General features: G+C 48.3%; 1 protein-coding gene across 4 annotated transcripts in view; it reads left to right on the top strand.

The window, feature by feature from the left end:
• The window catches only part of LOC140402316 (uncharacterized), a 32,287-nt gene extending 17,321 nt beyond the window's left edge, over window positions 1–14,966 (top strand). For 2 of the 4 annotated variants that reach the window (XM_072490018.1, XM_072490014.1), the window contains exons 2-3: window positions 12,388–12,623; window positions 14,004–14,966. In XM_072490018.1, the coding sequence (XP_072346119.1) occupies window positions 12,484–12,623; window positions 14,004–14,940 (1,077 nt within the window). In that variant the 5' untranslated portion in view covers window positions 12,388–12,483 and the 3' untranslated portion in view covers window positions 14,941–14,966. Of the gene's footprint in view, window positions 1–8,996; window positions 9,177–9,348; window positions 9,631–12,387; window positions 12,624–14,003 lie in introns of those variants that run through there. The other 2 variants (XM_072490015.1, XM_072490017.1) reach the window with 2 other exon arrangements.
• The last annotated feature ends 9,853 nt before the right edge of the window (window positions 14,967–24,819 follow it).

Here is a 24,819-nt window from a genome sequence, read left to right as displayed (position 1 = left end):
CATTATCTCACCAATTATCTCACCAATTATCTCACCAATTATCACCCATCCCTAATTGCCCTTGCGAAACTGAATGCACCACTTTCTTGCGCTGTTGTGGTCTCTTAATACTGCAATTTGCTCAGCCACTACGGAGGGATGTAAAGACTCAGGCTCATTGCCGTGTGCGTGAGCCCCCTTTTGGCGTTTACCATTTTTGGGAATAATCTGCCTGAGGAGTCGAGTTTTTTCTCGGCCTGATGTTAGACGTTTTAGTTGCTGTGATATGAAGAGTCTAAAGTTCGGTTCCTTTTTCTCAAACACACATTTAGTTCCTTCCAACAGCCTTTGCACAAAACTCTCACGATACATGACCTGACAGAGGCCACCTGAAGCCCCTTTACATATCAATTAATGGATACTTAACATAAATGAGGCAACTAATTGCAATGTCTCTTAACCCATTACTTAACAGTCTCCCCTTGGAGAAAAAATAAATGAGGTGAAAACAAAATTTCAAGAAACTCAAAAACACACACATGATTTCCCCCCTTTTTTTTGTTTGGATGAGAAAGAAAAAAAAAAAGAGTCACAGAAACAAGCGCCCTTCATGAACAATATCCAAAAGTTTCTGTGAACTCGCCCCTCTTTTTGTAAAACAGTCTGACAGCTGATAGCTCCTGGCGACCCATTTAATTTTTGTTATTTCACCTCTGTCCAACATCTGCTTCAAACTTGCGATGTCTATCCGTAACCTCTTTTCATTGACACTTTTTGTAGAGTGCACATTTTCCCACAGGGATTTATTGTCAATGTGACAGTCAATAGGTATATTACCCAAATCCCAAAATTTCTGTCAATATCATACTTATATAAAAGGCCATATCCACTGCCTCTACAAGGCTTAATGTCTCAGCAGCCAAAGTGCTTTTTACCACTCTCCTTATTTTCTTTGTTTCCCACACAAGCGGGCAACATTTATCATTGTTCCCCAAACGGAAAATTATAAAACCTCCTGCGCTTGAAACCCCATCACATAAATTTGCGTAGGACGCATCACTATAAACTATGAGTTTCAAGTGCCTAAGGTCACCTAAAACCGGGAACTTCAAAACACACTCCTGCATTTTTAGTTTGGCCAACGCTTTATTTGCTCTTATTATGTCTTCCACTTTGGGATCATTCATTTTTGTACTCAATTCTAAGACATCAAAGCTCACGTCCGGTCTAGTCTGTCTACCTAACGAGTTCAGTTGCCCAATTAAACTTCGCAGTTGCTCTTTTTCTATCTTTGAAACGATTGCGTCTTTTTGTGAAACTCGGCCACGACTAATTGCTATTGGGCTGATGCTTTCCAAATAAGATTGCTGACGTAAAGTTGTCCCTAACTTAGTCTGTCCAATTTCCAGTCCAATATATTTAAATGCACCAGAAGCCTGACTTCCAACCCTGAATTCTTTCCTCAAACCAGAGATTACAATAGCTTCAGAATCACTAGTCCCACCCCACAAAAAATCATCTACATGCATCATAAAAATGCCAGAAAGATTTCCTTTATAGTGCCAGTAAAACATTGCAGGATCTGCTTTCAACTGGCAATAGCCTAACTTTAACAAAACTGACCTTACCGAAAAATACCAGACTCCAGATGCATCATTTAATCCATATACACATTTGTTCAACTTCCAGAGTACCCCTTCTGTATTAGCTGCTTCTTTAGGAGGACGGAGAAAAATGTCTCTCTGGAGCTGATGCCCCTGCAAAAAGGCAGCTTTTATATCTAAAGATTTGCATTCCCATGCCTTTGTGGCTAATAGAGCCAAGAAGATCTTTAAAATAACCTTTCCTGCTGTAGGTGAATCTACCCTTAAATCCTGATCTTCTAAGTTTTCTTCAAATCCCCTTGCCACAAGCCTGGCCTTTGCCTTATAAGTTCCATCCGGAAGAACCTTTTCCATGCAAATCCATCTGTGGGATAGAGCTCTTTGTCCCCTATCCGGTACTTCCGTGTATTCCCCAAATTCACTCCAACTATGCAATTCTTGCTGTTTAGCTTCTTTGATAACTTTTTCATCTAATTTATTTGAAGCCACCAAAATCTCACGTGCATGTGGGCTTCTACTCCTATTAGTATTCGTAGTCTTACTCATGTTCCGCGATCTTGATAAACTACGTCCCCTCTCCCGCCTGGTATCTCGTTCTGTACTGCTACTGCTTGATCTTTCCCTTCTGCTGTGGGATGTCCTTTCAATAGTTCTCGACATTTTCCTGCAGACCTGGTCACTATCCGATGTACTATCTGAACTGGCACTGCGTTTCTGTGCCCTCCATTTTTGAACTTTGTTTTCTCAATCCATTGTCTTGACTCCTTCCCCTGAATGCTGTGCATTCAACCAATGTTTATACTTTCTAGTGGCCTTCCCTGCTCTACTAATAACAGTTGCATCCTTCCATTGACTAGACCCTTCAGGCAAGTATGTCACTTTTGTACCAACTTTTGGTAGTTGCCCTTTCGGAAAAATGGCCTGTTCTAATTCATCAGAAGTGTTGTGTTCCTCCACAGAAACCCTGTCTATATCAGTTAATTGGTCCTCATAGTTCTGTAACACATGCGTACCAGATGACTCTGGTTCCTCGTCATGTCTGTCTGCTCTGTCTAAGTTTGAAAATTTGTAATCTGTACCCATTATCCTTGATGAATGTACCCTAACAGTTTGATTACCATGTTGCAAAATAATTGTTTTGCCATCTATGCCTATGATCTTCCCTGGGCCTTTCCATTCATTAGAATTGTCTCTCTTATAGTATACCATGCCTCCTTGCTGAAAAACGGCATCTGATGGCCGTACGTTATGTCTTAAAGCTCTGCGAATTCTTTCAGAGACTTCTGCTTCCAAAATAGCTTTTTTTACTGCTATGTAATGCATTTAAATGTTCAGCAAAACCAGAGCTAATTGTAGTCCCCTCCCAAGCTGGAGGCTGGTCATCCAAAATGGACGGAATTTTAGGAATTCTACCAAACACTAATTGATAAGGACTATAGCCCCCAACCATCTGCAATGAATTCTTTGCATGTACTGCCCATGCTAAAGCTGAATTTAGCCTGCAATTTGGTCGATCTGCCAAAATTTTCTGAAGCATGTCATCGATGACAGCATGATTTCTTTCACAGACACCATTACTAAATGGGCTTTCTGCAGCCGTATTCATAACTCTGATATTCATGGTTTCACACATATCCCTAAACTCATCATTAGCAAATTCTGCCCCATTGTCCTTAAGTAATTTTGCCGGTGGACCCATTCCTGTCCCTAACCATTTTTCCACGATTTGATCCAGAATTACTCTCTTTTCTTTACTTCGTACAATCGTTGATTGACTAAATCTGGTTGCTAAATCTACAAAATGCAAAATAAATATATTATTTGCTTTATCCCAGATCTTAAGGTCCATGGCCACAATGTCGTTAAAATCCCTGGCCAAAGGTAGGGTTACTATCGGTCGTGCTGGTGTCCTTCTGTACTTCCTACAAACTTCACAGCGGTCACTAACCTGTTCTATCAGTTTAGTATAGTCGTCATCCCTTACCCCTGCATCCTTTAATACATTTTTCAGCCTCCGAGGAGACGGATGTGCAAATTGCCTATGCAGTTTTAATACCACAAGCTTTTTATCAGCTAAAGTCCCATTTTCAACTGCCATTAACACATCCTTAACCACTCTACTTGAAATATTATTTGTCATGGGGGAGATGGTGAGGGTAGGCGGGAGGTATGCGGAGGAGCCCGAGGAAGGATTGTTGAGGAAGAGACTCCAGGCCGAATTCGACCTGGTGACCACTACGAAGGCGGAGGTGCAATGGAGGAAGGCCCAGGGGGCGATTTAGAGTATGGGGAAAAGGCAAGTCGGATGCTGGCGCATCGGCTTCGGAAGCTGGACGCAGCTAGGGAGATCGGGGGAGTTAAGGACAGGGGAGGGAGTGTGGTGTGGAGTGGAGCTGGCATCAATGGGGTCTTCAGGGACTTCTACGAGGAATTGGACCGATCCGAGCCCCCCACAGGAGGAGGGAGGGATAGGCCGCTTCCTGGACCAATTGAGCTTTCCAAAGGTGGAAGAGGGACTGGTGGCGGGATTGGGGGCCCCGATTGGGCTGGAGGAGCTGATCATAGGGATAGGGAGCATGCAGGCGGGGAAGGCACCGGGGCCAGACGGTTTCCCGGTCGAATTCTGTAAAAAATATATGGACCTGTTGGGCCCGCTGTTAGTTAGGACCTTCAATAGGCAAGGGAGGGGGGGCCTTGCCCCCGACGATGTCCCGGGCACTGATCTCCTTTATCCTGAAACGGGACAAGGATCTCCTGCGGTGTGGGTCTTATAGACCAATTTCCTTGCTAAATGTAGATGCCAAGGTGCTGGCGAAGGTCTTAGCCACGAGGATTGAGGATTGTGTGCCGCAGATCATCCATGAAGATCAGACAGGGTTTGTGAAGGGGAGGCAGTTGAACGCGAATGTGCGGAGGATTTGAACGTTATCATGATGCCGGCGAGGGAGGGGGAGGCGGAGGCGGAGATAGTGGTGGCGATGGACGCTGAGAAAGCCTTCGATAGGGTAGAGTGGGGGTACCTGTGGGAGGTGCTGAAGAGGTTCGGGTTTGGGGAGGGGTTTGTCAGGTGGGTTAGGCTGTTGTTTGAGGTCCCGATGGCGAGTGTGACCACAAACAGAAGGAGGTCCGAGTACTTTCAGTTGCACCGAGGGACGAGACAGGGGTGTCCCCTGTCCCCCCTGGCGACTGAACCCCTGGCTATGGCACTGAGGGAGTCAAGGAACTGGAGGGGGTTGGTGCGGGGTGGGGAGGAGCACAGGGTGTCACTTTATGCGGACGACCTGCTGCTGTATGTGGCGGACCCGGTGGGAGGAATGCCGGAGGTAATGAGGATTCTTAGGGAATTCGGGGACTTTTCGGGGTACAAGCTCAACCTGGGGAAGAGCGAGCTGTTCGTAGTTCATCCAGGGGACCAGGAGAGGGGGATTGGCGAGCTCCCACTAAAAAAGGTGGAGAGGAGCTTCAGGTATTTGGGAGTCCAGGTGGCCAGGAGCTGGGGTGCCCTGCATAGGCGTAATTTTACAAGGCTGGTGGAGCAAATGGAGGAGGAGTTCAAGAGGTGGGACGCGTTGCCACTCTCCTTGGCGGGTAGGGTGCAGTCAATCAAAATTACAGTGCTCCCAAGGTTTTTGTTCCTGTTCCAGTTTATCCCGAAGGCTTTTTTTAGGCGGGTTAACAGGAGTATAATGGGGTTTGTGTGGGCGCGAAGGACTCCGAGGGTGAGAAGGGTGTTCCTGGAGGGGAGTAGAGATAGGGGGGGGCTGGTGCTGCCCAACCTCTGTGGGTACTACAGGGACGCCAATGCGACGATGGTGCGCAAGTGGGTGATGGAGGGGGAGGGGGCTGCATGGAAGAGTCTGGAGACGGCGTCTTGTGTGGGTACGAGTCTGGGGGCGCTGGCAACGGCGCCACTGCTGCTCCCTCCAAGGAGGTAAAGCACGAGCCCGGTGGTGGTGGCTGCCTTCAAAATTTGGGGGCAGTGGAGGCGGCACAGGGGGGAAGTTGGGGCCTCGGTGTGGACCCCAATACGGGGGAACCACCGGTTCGTCCCAGGGAGAACAGATGGAGGGTTTTCGGGGTGGCACAGGGCAGGGATACGAAGGTTGGGAGACCTGTTTGTGGATGGGAAGTTCGCGAGCCTGGGTGAGCTGGAGGAGAAGTACTGGCTCCCCCCCCCCGGGGAACACCTTCAGGTACTTACAGGTAAGGGCGTTCGCCAGACGGCAGGTGGTGGAATTCCTGCGGCTACGGCCACACACAATACAGGACAGGGTGCTCTCGGGGAGGGTGGGTAGGAGTGGGGAAGATCTCGGAAACTTACCAGGTGATGCAGGAGGAGGAGGAGGCCTCGGTGGTGGAGGTAAAAGGTAAGTGGGAGGAGGAGTTGGGAGAGGAAATTGAGGAAGGGACGTGGGCAGATGCCCTGGGGAGGGTGAACTCTTCCTCATCGTGCGCGAGGCTCAGCCTCATACAGTTTAAGGTGCTGCACAGGGCACACATGACCGGGACAAGGATGAGCCGGTTTTTTGGGGGTGAGGACAGGTGTGTTAGGTGCTCAGGGAGCCCAGAAAATCACACCCATATGTTCTGGGCGTGCCCAGCGCTGGAGGAATTTTGGAAGGGCGTAGCGAGGATGGTGTCGAGGGTGGTAGGATCCAGGGTCAAACCGGGCTGGGGGCTCGCAATATTTGGGGTGGCAGAGGAGCCGGGAATGCAGGAGGCGAAAGAGGCCGGAATTCTGGCCTTTGCGTCCCTGGTAGCCCGGCGAAGGATTCTCCTTCAGTGGAAGGATGCGAGGCCCCCAAGCGTGGAATCCTGAATCAGCGATATGGCGGGGTTTATCAAGTTGGAGAGGGTGAAATTCGCCTTGAGAGAGTCGGTACAAGGGTTCTTTAGGCGGTGGCAACCGTTCTTAGACTTCCTGGCAGAACGCAAGACATTGGTCAATGGCAGCAGCAACTGGGGGGGGGTTACTTTATTTTTTGTTTTTGTTATTTACACTGGAGGGTCTGAGGGGGTGTATATACTTGTTGTATTAAGTCGGGGGGTTAATGTTAATTTATTATTTATGTACAGGGGGGAGGTGGGTATGGGTGGTTGCTTTTCTGGACTGTGCTTTGTACTTAACCCTGATGGGTTCCTTTTTCATTTTGTTATTGATATGTTATGAAAACCTTTAATAAAAATTATTTGAAGAAAAAAGAAGAAATATTATTTGTCAGTAATGGAATACAATAGTGTCCCGACTGTGTAAATTGTAAGTCTACCGTCTTTCCAAAAACTGTTGCCTTATCCTGTTCCATACCCAGTTTCATGTGTGCTTTCTTCATCGACGGTCTGCTCAGAAGCAAAGGTATCTCACTTGATACAACATCCGTGCTAATGAAATGATTCACTCCGACAATATTGCAAGGGATCACCACTCTTTTCAGCGACTTCAGAGTATTATCATCCACAAACCTGGAACTTTCAAATTCCTTAACCTTGTTATGATTTTCAGCATTCAAAGAGTCCAGGTAACATTTTAACCAGTCAATTCCACACACAGTAGATGTGCAGCCACTGTCCAATACAGCACAGTTGAAGGATTCTGCAACCTCATTACCGGCGTAAAACTGCTTGTCAATAGGACAATGCCTTCTTTCTGGTCACTATCTTTTTCCTCTTCTGACTCTTCCGTGTCATGTGTCGCTTCAAACACTCTATCATAACGAGTTGGACAGTTGAAAGCATAATGGTATTGAGAGTCACATCGAAAACATCGATTTATCATGCCCCGTGCATTTCTGGGGTTCATCTTCCTATTGTAGGTTCTAACTGGGTTTCTGTCTTCATAATTTCCTTGTCTCCGTCTCCTTCTATAGTCTTGAGCCCTGTTCGTAGCCATACGATTTCGCCATCCTGTTAGTAGTGTATCTTCCATATTCTGCCTTATTGCAGGCTGACCTATTTGGGTCATCAGAGCCACCGGAATCAAATGTTTCCCCAGAAACTTTTAAAGCTTTTGTCATCTGTTCGAATAAGGTATCCTTATCAGTAAATTGAACTCCTGTCAAAACCAGGAGCCTATCCATGTTGCTCACTCTAGCACAGTCAAGTAATTTAAAGGCCAACACAGACTGTGGAAATTCCAGGTTGTGTTTCTGCAGTCTTTTATATAGTCTGCCAAATTCCATTATATAGTCTTCCATGGGGATATCCTCCATTTTCCGGAACTTATCAAAATCCGACCATGCTTCACTCGCACTTCTCAACTCATCGGTCTTATAAATCTTATCCATATAATGTAATAAAGTCTCCAGACCTTCTTCTGAATCTAACTCTTCCAATTCCAGCTCAGAAAGCACTTTGTTTCGGATTTTACTGCCATATGGTAGAGAAAGAGCCAATGCCATACCTTGTTTCCTCTTTCCCAAAGCAGTTACCTTAGTCCACATAACTACTGCACTTCTCCATTGGTCGTACGATTCCCTTTCAGAAAATAAGGGAGGATAGTCATATCCAGCCATCTTTATCCTCGGTTCAGACATATCGCCCTTTTTCTTTCTTTTCTCACTCACTCCTTGGTTTGATCTGGAAAAGTTGTATCTTTCAACCCTTCACATTTACACAGCAACCATCCCCTGCTACCAATTGTTAGACGTTTTAGTTGCTGTGATATGAAGAGTCTAAAGCTTTGTTCCTTTTTCACAAACACACATTTATTTCCTTCCAACAGCCTTTGCACAAAACTCTCACTATGCATCACCTGACAGAGGCCACCTGAAGCCCCTTTACATATCAGTGTCAATTAATGGATACTTAACATAAATGAGACAACTAATTGCAATGTCGCTTAACCCATTACTTAACACCTGAGGCGCCAGAATCTCTGCAGCTTTTTGTGTGCACGGTAGATTGTGTTCCAGCCACGGACTCTATAGGCCCAATGGCTGCCTTCTGTGTAATGGCATTGTAGCACAGTGGTTAGCATTGTTGCTTCACAGCGCCAAGGGTCCCAGGTTCGATTCCCGGCTTGGATCACTGTCTGTGCGGAGTCTGCACGTTCTCCCCGTGTCTGTGTGGGTTTCCTCCCACAAGTCCTGAAAGAGGTACTTGTTAGGTCAATCAGACATTCTGAATTCTCCCTCTGTGTACCCGAACAGGCGCCGGAATGTGGCGACTAGGGGCTTTTCACAGTAACTTCATTGCAATGTTAATATAAGCCTACTTGTGACACTGATAAAGATTATTATTATGTATGATTCTATAAGTGATGCTGCAGGATGGGGTACAGTGAGGTTTCTGCCTGTCCCATCCCTGCAGCTTGTGACTGACTATCAGACAGTCCCCAGCTGGGCACATAGGGAGGTGGGTGGGCGGGTGTTGCCCCAAAGGTTTGTGTTCTAGAGCCTCAATGTACATTCCGATTGTGACCTTTGATACATTCCGGAACCCTGCAACATTCTCGCCGACATTTACTGAACAACAAGTCATTTATTGTTAGAGGAAGTACTGCTCTGCCCCTCCAACTCCACCCCGACCACCCCGCCCCAACCCTCTCCATCCACCCCCATCAGAACCTCTAACCCTGGCATCTCACCTCGATCACAGGTAGGTGACGATGTGCCTTCACTGAAGTAGCTCTTTGACATTACAGGTGTATTTCCCCTCAGTCTCAGCAGGGTATTGGCTTGACCTCTAGCTGAGGGCAGTGGATGTTCACAAGGCCTCTGATTTGTCTCTGGCATTGATCTGCTCCCCTATTGTTGTGTCACCAAATCAGCCAGCAAATCTTGAACACAAAGGAAATATGCAGCAGTCAGCCTGGCTGCGACTCTCATTCAGAATTCCCATTGCTTCAGCACAGCCCCAGGGTCAGAGACACTGACTGTGGGGGAGCAACAAGTGGGCGTAACGGTCTCGGTTCCTGATTCTGAGACACCCGCTTTTCTAAAGATTTATCGGCTCTACTGGAGTTCAGAAGAGTGGGGGGGGGGCGACTTGATTGAAGTCGATAAGATCCAAAACGGCCTCGGCAAGGTGGACGTGGAATTCCCTCTTCTGGGTGAGTCCAGAATTAGGGGGCACGGTTTTAAAATTCCGGATCGCTCTTTTAGGGCAGAGATGGGGGAGAATGTTTGTCTCTCAGAGGGTTGTGCGTTCCCCTTAGCAAAGGGGTTGAAAGGTTATTGGGGGTGGATGGGGAATGTGCAACTCTACACAAACAGATCAGCCATGAACGGCAGAATAGGTTGGAGGGGCCGAATGGCCTGCCTCTGCTCCTGATTGGTATGCTTACGGGCTGGATTCGCCGGGTCCCCCAGCCGCGTGATTCTCGGCCACGCGCCGTTCCCTGGCGATGTGATTCTATCCTCCGCCGATTGTCAATGGGATTTCCCGTTGCAACCGCCCCACGCCGTCGGAAAACCCGCGGGAGGGGGGGTGCACTCCCGGGGGGGGTGGGGGAAAGAGAATCCCAACGGCCGGAGAATTCCAGCCATGTCTGCATCCCACATAACCATGGTTGCCGGCAACGCCGGCTTTGTGCGGGACTGACACGGCGGAGCATGAGAGAGGGTGGGAGTGTTTCGTCAGGATGTTCCTGCTGTGGTTGAAGTGTGGGGCAGCTTTGCTCTTGTCTCTCCATGTCACGGGCATTAATGCAGCGCCCACCCTCCACTCTCCCGCCAACGTTCCCACTCCGTGTCCAAGACCCCGACACGTCACTGGCACCCGGTCGAGGTGGCAGGGTGTGGTTTACTGGCCAGGTGTCGTCACCTACAGAACTAACTCCAAGCGCAGGTCACCAGATTCTGGGAAGTGGGGTGAGAAAATTGAACAGAACTTAATTAATATTGCGTCAATTGGTCGTTCTATTTCCATCATTCAAGGAGGATATTATGAAATGTTTCGATAGGGTAGCTGCAGAGAAAATGTTTCCACTTGTGAGGGAGACCAGTACAAAGAGGCCATAAATAATAGATGGTCATAAATAATTCTGATTGAGAATTCAGGAGAAATCTCTTTAACGCAGAGAATGGTAGAGTATGGAGCTCACTGCTACAGGGAATGGTGGGGATTTATTTAAGGGAAAGGGAGACAGGAATAGGAGGATATGTTGATGGGGTGAGATGAAGGGGGGGTGGTGGGAGGAGGCTTGTGTGGAGCAGAAACACCAGCATGGGCAAGAAGGGCCGAATGGCCTGTTTCTGTGCTGTGAATCCAATTTGATTTGCATCGAATTTACAGAAACAGCCCATTCAACCCAGAAAGTTGTCAGGAATGGGGAAGGTTTACGAGGTTAATAGTGAACTTGAGGTGAAAATGAAACAACAGAGAAGTAACAATGCGAGCAGTCACCGAGAGGAATAACGAGACGAGGGCAGCACAGTAGCATAGTGGTTAGCACAATTGCTTCACAGCTCCAGGGTCCCAGGTTCGATTCCCGGCTTGGGTCACTGTCTGTGTGGAGTCTGCACATCCTCCCCGTGTCTGCGTGGGTTTCCTCCGGGTGCTCCGGTTTCCTCCCACAGTCCAAAGATGTGCAAGTTAGGTGGATTGGCCATGCCAAATTGCCCTTAGTGTCCAAAATTGCCCTTCGTGTTGGTTGAATGGGGTTACTGGGTTATGGGGATAGGGTGATGTGGGCTTGGGTAGGGTGCTCTTTCCAAGAACCGGTGCAGACTCGATGGGCCGAATGGCCTCTTCTGCACTGTAAATTCTATGAAATTCTATGCCCAGTAACAAGATTAGCAGGTGTCTAGAACCATTGAAGTGCGAATGGCAATATCAGAAACATTGTTCACCAGAGATTTTTTTTTGTTGATTTTTTAAATTTAGATTACCCAATTATTTTCTCCAATTAAGGAGCAATTTAGCGTGGCCAATCCACCTACTCTGCACATTTTTGGGCTGTGGGGACGAAACCCACGCAAACACGGGGAGAATGTGCAAACTCCACACGGACAGTGACCCAGAGCCGGGTTCGAACCTGGGACCTCAGCGCCGTGAGGCAGCTGTGCTAACCACTAGGCCACCGTGCTGCCCTTTGTTCACCAGAGATTAGTGGGGCTACACAAAGGATAACTTCTAAAGGCAAGGAATTTGAGGGAGGTAGACAGCAGAATCCACAAAGGGGAATATCAAAGAGATTGGGCAGTATGACTGCGAGCCCCCTCATTGAGTACAGGTTAGTTGCCCATCCAATAGCCAAGCAGGTCAGTTCCATCTATGATCTGAACCATGGAAGCCTGTTCCAGCTAACATTAGCGCCACGGCAGATTTCAGATATTCACCTGAAAAAGACGCAGTTTTGCACAATCTCTGAATCAGGAAGAGATGTTTTACCAGACTTGGCAACCTAAGCGGTATTGTGTGGTAACTATTAGCTGGATTTGACCTATAGAGTTACTAAAATTGGAGGTTTCTTGGGGAAAGGGGGCTCTCAGTTAGTTCAAGGAATGTGGGTATATTTTGGGAACAAGGGGTAACTTGAGGTAACACAAGTTTCAGAGTGTATGTTCATTTTTTTGTTCTTTGATTTAATAAATACTCTTTATTAATTGTTTACACACCGACTGGACTGGTTCCTCGCTGGGTTGAAAATGGTTCCTCACATTATTCCAAACAAATAATCACCATTAAGAAGCAGTGCTTCAAGTCATCCGTTGGAGGTTTGAGACATTCTCGCTGGTGACATGGGGTTCATAATGCAGTCAGTGTACATATTTCCTCTCCTTATTGGTTTAGGGCAGGTTGGCAGTTTATTCTTGCTCCCTGTCTTCGGTATCCCTGTCACCTCACACTGTCCGGATCTTTTCAGAGCTGGGATATTGCTGAAGATCACGTCACAGGATCTGAACCCCTCCCGCTGCAACATCGGGATTGGAGAATCCGAGGGCCAGTGGGACACCCGGTCATGTTAATCCTGTTCTCCGGTGATCCAGTCCCTTGTGTCGCCGATACAGCGTCACCTGTTGAAACCAGCCACATGGAACAAGCCAACCGTGTCAATACCTCCGTGACAAACTCCCCATTGCTTCCAGGTATCCAAACAAGGTCAGCAATTTATCTTTAACAGATGATCAGTTACTGTGCTACTTATAAACTACATGGGTCACATAAGTGAGGGTTTAAGTGGGTCGGTGCAGACTCGATGGGCCGAATGGCCTTCAGCACTGTATGTTCTGTGTACATCAGATCAGAAAGTGTTTCCTTTCTAATTTTTCTATTATGGGATGTGGGGGTCGCTGGCTGTGCCAGCATTTATTATCCATTCCTAATTTGTAATAATAATCTTTATTAGTGTCACATTAACACTGCAATGAAGTTGTGGTGAAAAGCCCCTAGTCGCCACATTCCGGAGCCTGTTTGGGTACACTGAGGGAGAATTCAGAATGTCCAATTCACTTAACCTGCACGTCTTTCGGGACTTGTGGGAGGAAACCGGAGCGCCCGGAGGAAACCCACGCAGACACGGGGAGAACGTGCAGACTCTGCACAGACGGTGACCCAAGCCGGGAATCGAACCCGGGTCCCTGTGAAACAACAGTGCTAACCACTGTGCTGCCGTGCCGCCCCTTGAAAAGGTGGCGGTGAGCTGCCTTCTTGAACCCGCTGTGGTGTAGGTAGACCCCCTGTCCAGTTAGGGAGGGAGTTCCAGGATTTTCCCCTTGAACTGCGCGTATCGCCTGGCCAACTCAGAGCCAGCCCCATCCCAGTGGGGTCTGCAGTCACATGTAGGCCAGACCGGGTAAGGACAGCAGATTTCCCTCCCTAAAGGGGCATTAGTGAACCCAATATAGTTTTTAAAAATAAATTTAGAGTAGCCAATTCTTTTGTTTTCCAATTAAGGGGCAATTTAGCGTGGCCAATCCATCTACCCTGCACATCTTTGGGTTGTGGGGGCGAGACCCACGCAGACACGTATATTTTCAAGAAGCAGTCAGATATAGCACTTGGGGATAAGGGGATCAAAGGATATGGGAGGGGGGAAAGTGGGAACAGGCTATTGAGTTGGATGGTCAACCAAATTCATAATGAATGGTGGAGCAGGCTCGAAGGGCCGAATGGCGTCTTCATGCTCCTATTTTCTACATTTCTATGTTGCAGACATATTAAGTGCGTAATGTTAATCCTATTCACTTAAGGCAGTGTGGTCTCCAGGTGTGGTTGACAGGGAGCGCTACCCAATCATCTCTATTCTATCTGGGAGTTGTGGGGTCTCTCGAGGCGGCCGTCCTTCTATAGTCTAGAAGCAGCTTCTTTGAAAGAACACTGGACCAGCACAGCTCGTGGCATGAAAGAGTACAATAGATTCTGCAGAATGTTTGTCGCTATATTAACCCCTGAAGACATTCATGTTTAAATGTGACATTCCAACATGGATTGTGCTTTATTAAAAGGGTCTCATTCTTCTCTCCTTACTTCAATTCAAAGGGATCCCGCTCAAGACATTCAGAAAATGGCACTGGCTGGGGGGAGTAGAAAATTGCCTGAAGACCAAGGGCGGAGGTGGTCTTTGGGTGTAGCTTTTGCCAGGAGGTCATCTTCAGCTCCAGCCTTGCTGTCCGGGATGGGCCCAGCAAGGACTCCGAGAAATGGTCCAAAGAAGGGTTTGAAGCAGAGACTGAGCAAAGAAACACCAAGTCATGAACAGGCGCCAAGTCCATTTTTACTCCAAAAAGGCAAAGTGCCTCATCAGGTTAGTCCGGTTGAATCGAAACGTATTCCATTTTTCATTGGCTCAAAGAATACCAGCGGAAAGCAGGGGATTGGGCACGGGACAAGGCAGCAGAACCTTGGAGATGTCGACCGCAGCATTTTATGCCAGATTGATCAAACTCTTTCGAAGAAATATCAAGGATACACAATAAATATCGTTGATGACCCAGTTGGCAGCGACAAGAACTTGACTTGTGATCTGTTGAATGCAAACCAATGCTGCGATGAAAACCAAGACGGCTGGAGAGAGTGTCTGTACGCCTTAATCAGATTTTACGGATTCAGGTCCCTCAAAGAATGCAAATCGGCCGTGAACATGGTGGCTCAGAGGCCCTCGGTCAAGTCCACGAGGCCCACCCATAACCCTGTCCAAAGGGTCTCACACGGACAGCGGGTCCTGAACAAGATTGCTTTGAGGAACCCCAGGAAAGCACCGGATGAAAGGTTTTGGCATGTATTCCCAATGCCATGGCAACAGAGCTTCCTGACCATGACGCAAGGTGGCATGAGTCAGTTTGGCGCTTTGGAACTGAACTGGTTTTCCTCTGGGATGGGTTACGGGGGCCTCGGCTCATTGCACCGCGGTACTCAGCCCCCCCCCCCCTCCCGCAGCAGCCACAAGCGGAACAGTGAGAAGCAAAGATATTGTTAATAAAGTGCGTACGTTTTAAACCAAAATGGCCTGTTAGCATCGCGGAGGGTCGTGGTTTGGGGAACCGGGACACCAGTGCGGGAGATCATCTCTCTCTTCATCTTTTTTTTTTAAATTTAGAGTACCCAATTCATTTTTTCCAATTAAGGGGCAATTTAGCGTGGCCAATCCATCTACCCTGCACATCTTTGGGTTGTGGGGACGAAACCCACGCAAACACGGGGAGAATGTGCAAACTCCACACGGACAGTGACCCGGGGCTGGGATCGAACCTGGGACCTCGGCGCCGTGAGGCAGCAGGGCTAACCCACTGCGCCACCGTGCTGCCCCTCTCTCTTCATCTTAAACTGATGTGGAGATGCCGGCGTTGGACTGGGGTGAGCACAGTAAGAAGTCTGACAACACCAGGTTAAAGTCCACCAGCTTTGTTTTGAATCACTAGCTTTCGGAGCACAGCTCCTTCCTCAGGTTCATCTGCTGAAGGGGCTGAGCTCTGAAAGCTAGTGATTCAAAACAAACCTGTTGGACTTTAACCTGGTGTTGTAAGACTTCCTAATGTGTTCATCTTAAACTGTCAGCTTCCCACTAAAGAGCTTCACTGAATTGTGTCCTCAACACTGCAGTTTCAACAACAACAGCAACTTGCATTTATATAGCTCCTTTAACACGGTAAAACATCGCAAGATGCTTCATAATGATAATCTTTATTAGTGTCACAAGTAGGCTTACATTAACACTGCAATGAAGTTACTGTGAAAAGCCCCTAGTCGCCACACCCCGGTGCCTGTTCGGGTACACAGAGGGAGAATTCAGAATGTCCAATTCACCTAACAGCCCGTCTTTTGGGATTTGTGGGAGGAAACCGGAGCGCCCGGAGGAAACCCACGCAGACACGGGGGGAACGTGCAGATTCCGCACAGATAGCGACTCTATCCGGGAATCGAACCGGGGACCCTGGCGCTGTGAAGCAACGGTGCTAACCACTGTGCAACCGCGCCGCCCCATGTGCTATGGTCTGTGACAACACTGTTATCAAACAAAATCTGACACTGAGCCGCACATGGGCAGTGACTGAAAGCTCTATCCTACAGTTCTGCCATTGTACAGTCAACCCAAGGTGATCATGCTACACGTTGACCCGTGTCTGGTTGTAGCCTCCGCCAGTGGGATGGGAATCTCCAACCACCCCCCCCCCCCCCCCCAGACCCCCAAACCCAGCATTTTCTTTTTTTAATAAATTTAGAGGACCCAGTTTAATTTTTCCAATTAAGGGGCAATTTAGCGTGGCCAATCCACCTAGCTTGCACACCTTTGCGTTGTGGGGGCGAACACGGGGAGAACGTCCAAACGGACAGTGACTCAGAGTTGGGATTGAACCTGGGACCTCGGCGCCGTGAGGCGGCAGTGCTAACCCACTGCGCCACCGTGCTGCCCTCACCCAGCATTTTCTGTCTTCCTCTCCCACCGCAACGCCCCCTCCTCCCCAGAAACCCCCCTCTCCTCCCACCCCGCCCCCTCCCCAGCTTCTCTTAAGGATAATGTCTCGTGTCCAGAGGTGCCAACCCTGCAGCGTTAGTCGTAGGAATGAAGGTAACGTTAGGGACCTTCAAGCGGCTAATGGATAGGTACATGGATTACGGTAGAATGATGGGGTGTAGGTTAATTTGTTCTTAATCTAGGACAAAAGTTCGGCACAACATCGTGGGCCGAAGGGCCTGTTCTGTGCTGTATTTTCCATGTTCTATGAGCGACAGCACACACACACACACATCCACGACGTCTCCACTGATAAAGATGACCTGCAGTTCTGAGCTGCCAGGCAGGATTCGTCACACTATCCTCCGAGTACAGCTTGAATCCACAACCTGGCTCGCAGGCAGAGGGCTGCATCTCTGTCCATCAGGCCCCAGCATGCCAACAACACGAGCCACTGTTGATTTACTTCACGGACAGGGCTGAGCTCTATCCCCCCCGGCCTGTGATGGGACTGAACGCTTTGCAGAGTGACCCCGGGGGGGGCAGTTCTATACATAGCAGTGGAAGCTTTTAATATTAAAAAGAAAAACGTCCTGGTAAAACGTCAGTATTGAAGAGGAAGAGGATTTTGACTGTTTGGACAATCAGGCTCCTATTACAGGAATAATAATCTGTCCTGTGCTTTTCTGAAATGTTAGACACATGTTTAAATATGCCCTTGCATTTCACAGAGGGCAGCCAGTAGTGAGGCTTTCAGGGAACAAGTCACAGGCTGACCACAAGGTGGGGCTGTTTATCACATTCTGCTTCAGCCGCAGAATAACAAGCTTCTGGTTGGGTTATTTTTCGTTAACCTTTCAAAATATATTTATTAACCTTCCGGGGAGAGAGTATTCTACAGTTTCTCGCCTTTGAGCCCCAAAGACTGGCACTCCCATTCCAGCAGCCGCTCACCCGCTGACCATTACTCATTTGAGAGTGTCAGTGGGCTACCCGACTGTGGAAAGCGTCATGCCCACACACACAAACATCATACAACAGGGATAAGAGTACACTCTTAGGGAAGAAACGTTCAACGGTCCTGAGTCCAATTTCATTAACCCGGATGAAATTGAGAAAACTGTATTTCGGCGGGAGAATCAGCTGGTGAGTCAGTTTCAGCGGGAGCAGTGCGGAAGTGGCTGCTGGGAGGTAAGTCAACCTTTAAAAGCACTTGTCTTTGCAGGGGCAGGCCAGTCGATTTCGGCAGGAGAATCAGCTGGTGAGTCAGTTTCAGCGGGAGCAGTGCAGAAGTGGTTGCTGGGAGGTAAGTCTGTCCTTTAAAAGCACTTGTCTTTGCAGGGGCAGGCCAGTCGATTTCGGCGGGAGTGGAGCTGGCTGGTTAGTCAATTTCAGCAGGAGCTGAGAATTTTTCTTTTTTTTTAAATTAGTTTTTTAGGCGGGAACAGGAAGTCGACCCGCGGACGTCTGGGAAGACCCTCACCAATACATTCTGGTGGAGAGGAAACCCGAGACACTACACGTGTAGTGTCTCCCACCCGCCCTCCTCCTCTAACCTAATAATAAAACCCATTGGTCTGAGGTCAGTACCATATTTTATTATATTATTATTATTTTTTATAAAAATTTAATTTAGTTGTTAGCCAGATCTTGGTAGAAAGTTAGAGGAATGGCAGGGAAGGGAGTGCAATGTTCCTCCTGCAGGATGTTTGAGGTGTGGGATGCAGTTAGTGTCCCTGCTGATTTTACCTGCAGGAAGTGCTGCCATCTCCAGCTCCTCCAAGACCGAGTTAGGGAACTGGAGCTGGAGTTGGAAGAACTTCGGATCATTCGGGAGGCAGAAGGGGTCATAGATAGCAGCTTCAGGGAATTAGTTACACCAAAGATTGGAGATAGGTGGGTAACTGTAAGAGGGACTGGGAAAAAGCAGTCAGTGCAGGGATCCCCTGCGGTCGTTCCCCGGAGAAACAAGTATACCGCTTTGGATACTTGTGGGGGGGACGACTTACCAGGGGTAAGCCATGGGGTACGGGCCTCTGGCACGGAGTCTGTCCCTGTTGCTCAGAAGGGAAGGGGGGAGAGGAGCAGAGCATTAGTAATTGGGGACTCTATAGTCAGGGGCACAGATAGGAGATTTTGTGGGAGCGTGAGAGACTCACGTTTGGTATGTTGCCTCCCAGGTGCAAGGGTACGTGATGTCTCGGATCGTATTTTCCGGGTCCTTAGGGGGGAGGGGGAGCAGCCCCAAGTCGTGGTCCACATTGGCACTAACGACATAGGTAGGAAAGGGGACAAGGATGTCAGGCAGGCTTTCAGGGAGCTAGGATGGAAGCTCAGAACTAGAACAAACAGAGTTGTTATCTCTGCGTTGTTGCCCGTACCACGTGATAGTGAGATGAGGAATAGGGAGAGAGAGCATTTAAACACGTGGCTACAGGGATGGTGCAGGCGGGAGGGATTCAGATTTCTGGATAACTGGGGCTCTTTCTGGGGAAGGTGGGACCTCTACAGACAGGATGGTCTACATCTGAACCTGAGGGGCACAAATATCCTGGGGGGGAGATTTGTTAGTGCTCTTTGGGGGGGTTTAAACTAATGCAGCAGGGGCATGGGAACCTGGATTGTAGTTTTAGGGTAAGGGAGAATGAGAGTATAGAGGTCAGGAGCACAGATTTGACGTCGCAGGAGGGGACCAGTGTTCAGGTAGGTGGTTTGAAGTGTGTCTACTTCAATGCCAGGAGTATACGAAACAAGGTAGGGGAACTGGCAGCATGGGTTGGTACCTGGGACTTCGATGTCGTGGCCATTTCGGAGACATGGATAGAGCAGGGACAGGAATGGATGTTGCAGGTTCCGGGGTTTAGGTGTTTTAGTAAGCTCAGAGAAGGAGGCAAAAGAGGGGGAGGTGTGGCGCTGCTAGTCAAGAGCAGTATTACGGTGGCGGAGAGGATGCTAGATGGGGACTCTTCTTCCGAGGTAGTATGGGCTGAAGTTAGAAACAGGAAAGGAGAGGTCACCCTGTTGGGAGTTTTTTATAGGCCTCCTAATAGTTCTAGGGATGTAGAGGAAAGGATGGCGAAGATGATTCTGGATATGAGCGAAAGTAACAGGGTAGTTATTATGGGAGACTTTAACTTTCCAAATATTGACTGGAAAAGATATAGTTTGAGTACAATAGATGGGTCGTTTTTGTACAGTGTGTGCAGGAGGGTTTCCTGAAACAATATGTTGACAGGCCAACAAGAGGCGAGGCCACGTTGGATTTGGTTTTGGGTAATGAACCAGGCCAGGTGTTGGATTTGGAGGTAGGAGAGCACTTTGGGGACAGTGACCACAATTCGGTGACGTTTACGTTAATGATGGAAAGGGATAAGTATACACCGCAGGGCAAGAGTTATAGCTGGGGGAAGGGCAATTATGATGCCATTAGACGTGACTTGGGGGGGATAAGGTGGAGAAGTAGGCTGCAAGTGTTGGGCACACTGGATAAGTGGGGCTTGTTCAAGGATCAGCTACTGCGTGTTCTTGATAAGTATGTACCGGTCAGACAGGGAGGAAGGCGTCGAGCGAGGGAACCGTGGTTTACCAAGGAAGTGGAATCTCTTGTTAAGAGGAAGAAGGAGGCCTATGTGAAGATGAAGTGTGAAGTTTCGGTTGGGGCGATGGATAGTTACAAGGTAGCGAGGAAGGATCTAAAGAGAGAGCGAAGGCGAGCAAGGAGGGGACATGAGAAGTATTTGGCAGTAAGGATCAAGGAAAACCCAAAAGCTTTCTATAGGTATGTCAGGAATAAGCGAATGACTAGGGAAAGAGTAGGACCAGTCAAGGACAGGGATGGGAAATTGTGTGTGGAGTCCGAAGAGATAGGCGAGATACTAAATGAATATTTTTCGTCAGTATTCACTCAGGAAAAAGATAATGTTGTGGAGGAGAATGCTGAGCCCCAGGCTAATAGAATAGATGACATTGAGGTACGTAGGGAAGAGGTGTTGGCAATTCTGGACAGGCTGAAAATAGATAAGTCCCCGGGACCTGATGGGATTTATCCTAGTATTCTCTGGGAGGCCAGGGAAGAGATTTCTGGACCTTTGGCTTTGATTTTTATGTCATCATTGGCTACAGGAATAGTGCCAGAGGACTGGAGGACAGCAAATGTGGTCCCTTTGTTCAAAAAGGGGAGCAGAGACAACCCCGGCAACTATAGACCGGTGAGCCTCACGTCTGTAGTGGGTAAAGTCTTGGAGGGGATTATAAGAGACAAGATTTATAATCATCTAGATAGGAATAATATGATCAGGGATAGTCAGCATGGCTTTGTGAAGGGTAGGTCATGCCTCACAAACCTTATTGAGTTCTTTGAGAAGGTGACTGAACAGGTAGACGAGGGTAGAGCAGTTGATGTGGTGTATATGGATTTCAGCAAAGCGTTTGATAAGGTTCCCCACGGTAGGCTATTGCAAAAAATACGGAGGCTGGGGATTGAGGGTGATTTAGAGATGTGGATCAGAAATTGGCTAGCTGAAAGAAGACAGAGGGTGGTGGTTGATGGGAAATGTTCAGAATGGAGTACAGTCACAAGTGGAGTACCATAAGGATCTGTTCTGGGGCCGTTGCTGTTTGTCATTTTTATCAATGACCTAGAGGAAGGCGCAGAAGGGTGGGTGAGTAAATTTGCAGACGATAATAAAGTCGGTGGTGTTGTCGATAGTGTGGAAGGATGTAGCAGGTTACAGAGGGATATAGATAAGCTGCAGAGCTGGGCTGAGAGGTGGCAAATGGAGTTTAATGTCGAGAAGTGTGAGGTGATTCACTTTGGAAGGAATAACAGGAATGCGGAATATTTGGCTAATGGTAAAGTTCTTGAAAGTGTGGATTAGCAGAGGGATCTAGGTGTCCACGTACATAGATCCCTGAAAGTTGCCACCCAGGTTGATAGGGTTGTGAAGAAGGCCTATGGAGTGTTGGCCTTTATTGGTAGAGGGATTGAGTTCCGGAGTCGGGAGGTCATGTTGCAGCTGTACAGAACTCTGGTACGGCCGCATTTGGAGTATTGCGTACAGTTCTGGTCACCGCATTATAGGAAGGACGTGGAGGCTTTGGAGCGGGTGCAGAGGAGATTTACCAGGATGTTGCCTGGTATGGAGGGAAAATCTTATGAGGAAAGGCTGATGGACTTGAGGTTGTTTTCGTTGGAGAGAAGAAGGTTAAGAGGAGACTTAATAGAGGCATACAAAATGATCAGGGGGTTGGATAGGGTGGACAGTGAGAGCCTTCTCCCGCGGATGGATATGGCTGGCACGAGGGGACATAACTTTAAACTGAGGGGTAATAGATATAGGACAGAGGTCAGAGGTAGGTTCTTTACGCAAAGAGGAGTGAGGCCGTGGAATGCCCTACCTGCTACAGTAGTGAACTCGCCAACATTGAGGGCATTTAAAAGTTTATTGGATAAACATATGGATGATAATGGCATAGTGTAGGTTAGATGGCTTTTGTTTCGGTGCAACATCGTGGGCCGAAGGGCCTGTACTGCGCTGTATTGTTCTATGTTCTATGTATATCTCTCTCTTTGTCTGTCTGTCTCCCCCCCCCCCCCCCCAAGGTATGTTTGTCCCTCTCCCTCTGTATCTGCCTCTCTTTAATTCTCTCTCCGTATATATCTGCTCTTCCTGTGCACCTGTTTCTCTCCCCCTGTGTTTCTGTCTCTCTCTCCCTGTGTGTATCTCTTCCTCACTCACTCACTCTCCCTCTCTCTCTCTTCCTGTCTGGATCTCACTGCTTACTCTCCTTTTATGCATCTCTCTCACTCTCTCTATCTATCTCTCACTCTGCCTCTCTCTCTCCCTGTGTGTATCTCTCTCTATCTATCGCTCACTCTGCCTCTCTCTCTTCCTGTCTGTATTTCCCTCTATCTATCGCTCACTCTGCATCTCTCTCTTCCTGTTTGTATCTCTCACTCTCTTACTATGAGTATCCCTAATTGTCTGTCTATACAATAAGTTGGTACTTTGCACTCCAGAGAGTTTGTGACAGCTTTCTTGCCTCCTGGAATCAAGATTCCTGTCATTGTCCGACCCTCAGGTCCGACTCAATATCTGTGCGCATCTCAAGGCTGGAACATTCCAAAATGGGGTCCAGCTGAGAATAACAAGGATTATTCCAGCTCTGCATTTGCCCCCCATTCTTGTGACCAAACACATTAATCTCCAAGAACATTTTGCTAACTCTACCTTCTTGACTCCTTTTCACCAGGTTTGCCTGTGTTTACCAAGACATGTTCGAAACTCAGTAACAAACCTATTAATGTAGTTTTGTTGTATTCTGTAATAAATCGCCAACAATTATCCGTGCTGTGTCGAAAATTCCCGCTAGTTTTCCAACCATTGATTTAATCAGGAGTAGGAGTAGACCGTTCGGCCTATCCACCAATAAATACTATCATGGCTGATCTTGGGTTTCAACTTCATCTTCCCGCCTGCTCCCCATATCCCTTAATTCCCTGGAGTCCCATTCTCTTGCTTCTGGTTGTAACAGCTTCCTGTGTCCCAGTTGCCCATATTCTTGGGATCTTCCTGTGCTACTCATTACATTTTTATTTCCCTTCGCTGGCTCCTGTCATTCAGTTGCTCCACACCCCCCCCGCCCCCCTCTCCCCCCACCTACCCTCATTCGAACTCTTCAAACGTGCTTTAGTTTATTCCCACACCCATCCCATAATATCCCCACTCTCCTGCTCAGCGCCCTCCTTCGAAGACACCTCCAGCGAGGTCACATTTATTGGCAATCTCCGTGAACCGCTGCGGCCCTCGTGCCAGTGGAGCTCCCACAGTGGTTTTAAAGTAGGGAATTCCAGGAATTGACCAGGGTGGAGTCAGGAATGGGACGATCCAGTGCGGAATATCGGAAATGGCAGGATTCCAATGTGGGCAAATGTGAGCTCATCAACTTTGGACCCAAATGGATAGCACAGGGTTCCTTGTGAAGGTTCGAAGAGTCCCGGAGGGTTAAGTTACACACAGAGATTACGCATACAGAGGTCATATTCCCTGGAATTTACAAGTTAAATGGATAATTTAATTGAACTTGTCAAGATAGTAAGGGGAACAAACAGAGACAATTTCCACTGGTTGGGGAATCTGGGACTGGGATAATAATCTAAAAATTAGTCGGACCTTTTTAAAATTACATTTAGAGTACCCAATTCTTTCCCCCAATTAAGGGGCAATTTAGCGTGGCCAATCCAACTAACCTGCACATCTTTTTGGGTTGTGGGGGTGAGACCCACGCAGTCACGGGGAGAATGTGCAAACTCCATACGGACAGTGACCCGGGGCCGGGATCGAACCCGGGTCCTCGGCACCGTGAGGCAGCAGTGCTAACCACTGCGCCACCGTGCTGATCACACCAACTTCCCTGGATAGCGTCAAAGCCCTTGTGTAATTGAGGCCACACCACCCAACGCGTACAGCGGGTGCTCCATCACCATTGATGTGCAGTTGGCGAAGAGGCTTTGAGGGGTCAGGAGGTGAGCCACTTATGACAGAATATCCACCCTCTGCACTGTTCGTGTAGCTGCTTAGGAACAGGTGTAGACCATTCAGCCCATCTAGCGTGCGCCACCATTTAATACGACCATGGCAGCAGTGTGGATATCACTGGCCCGGGGTGATCTCCAGGACATTATGGTTGAGGGCTCCGTTATGGCAGTGCTGTTGAAAGCCACGGGGAAGTGGCTGGAGTTCCTCTTGTTCAAGGTGTTCACTACTCAGCATTTATGTAGACAGAATGTTTTCAATTGAAGCCTAGATATTGGCCTCCTGCTCGAGGCTGGCATGGACTGCTTCAGTGTTGGAGCAAACATGAATGGAACCCAAAGCAGTGGATTCATTAGTGGACAATCCTATTCCTTACCTTGTAGTGGAAAGGGCATTGATGAAGGAACTGAAATGGTCTTGGGTGCTTCACTGAGGGCCTCTTGTAGCGATGATTGGCTGCTGACAGCCACCCCCCAGCCCCTGGAGAATCTCACCATTGTTTGGGAGAGTTTTACAGCACAAAAAGAGGCCGTTCAGCCCATCGTGTCAGCGCCGCCCATCAAGCGCCTATCTATTCTAGTCCCATTTTCCAGCCTCGTGTGCTGTGCGTTTCAAGTGCTCATTCTTAAATGTTGTGAGGGTTCCCGCCTCTACCCCCCTTCTAGGCAGCGAGTTCCAGATTCCCATTACCCCCTGGGTGTTTCCGAAAATCCCCACTAAACCTCCTGCCCCTTACCTTAAATCTATGCCCCCTGGTTATTGACCCCTCTATTAAGGGGAAAGGTTTGCCCATCTGCCCTATCTATGCCCCTTATCACTTTTACACCTCAATCAGGAACCCCCCGCCCCAGCCATCTCTAAGGAAAAC

Source organism: Scyliorhinus torazame, chromosome 25 (genome assembly GCF_047496885.1).
Source record: "Scyliorhinus torazame isolate Kashiwa2021f chromosome 25, sScyTor2.1, whole genome shotgun sequence".
NCBI classification, from domain to species: Eukaryota; Metazoa; Chordata; class Chondrichthyes; order Carcharhiniformes; family Scyliorhinidae; genus Scyliorhinus; species Scyliorhinus torazame.
The sequence above is the reverse complement of the archived record's forward strand: the minus strand, read 5'-3'. Positions and strand labels throughout refer to the sequence as shown.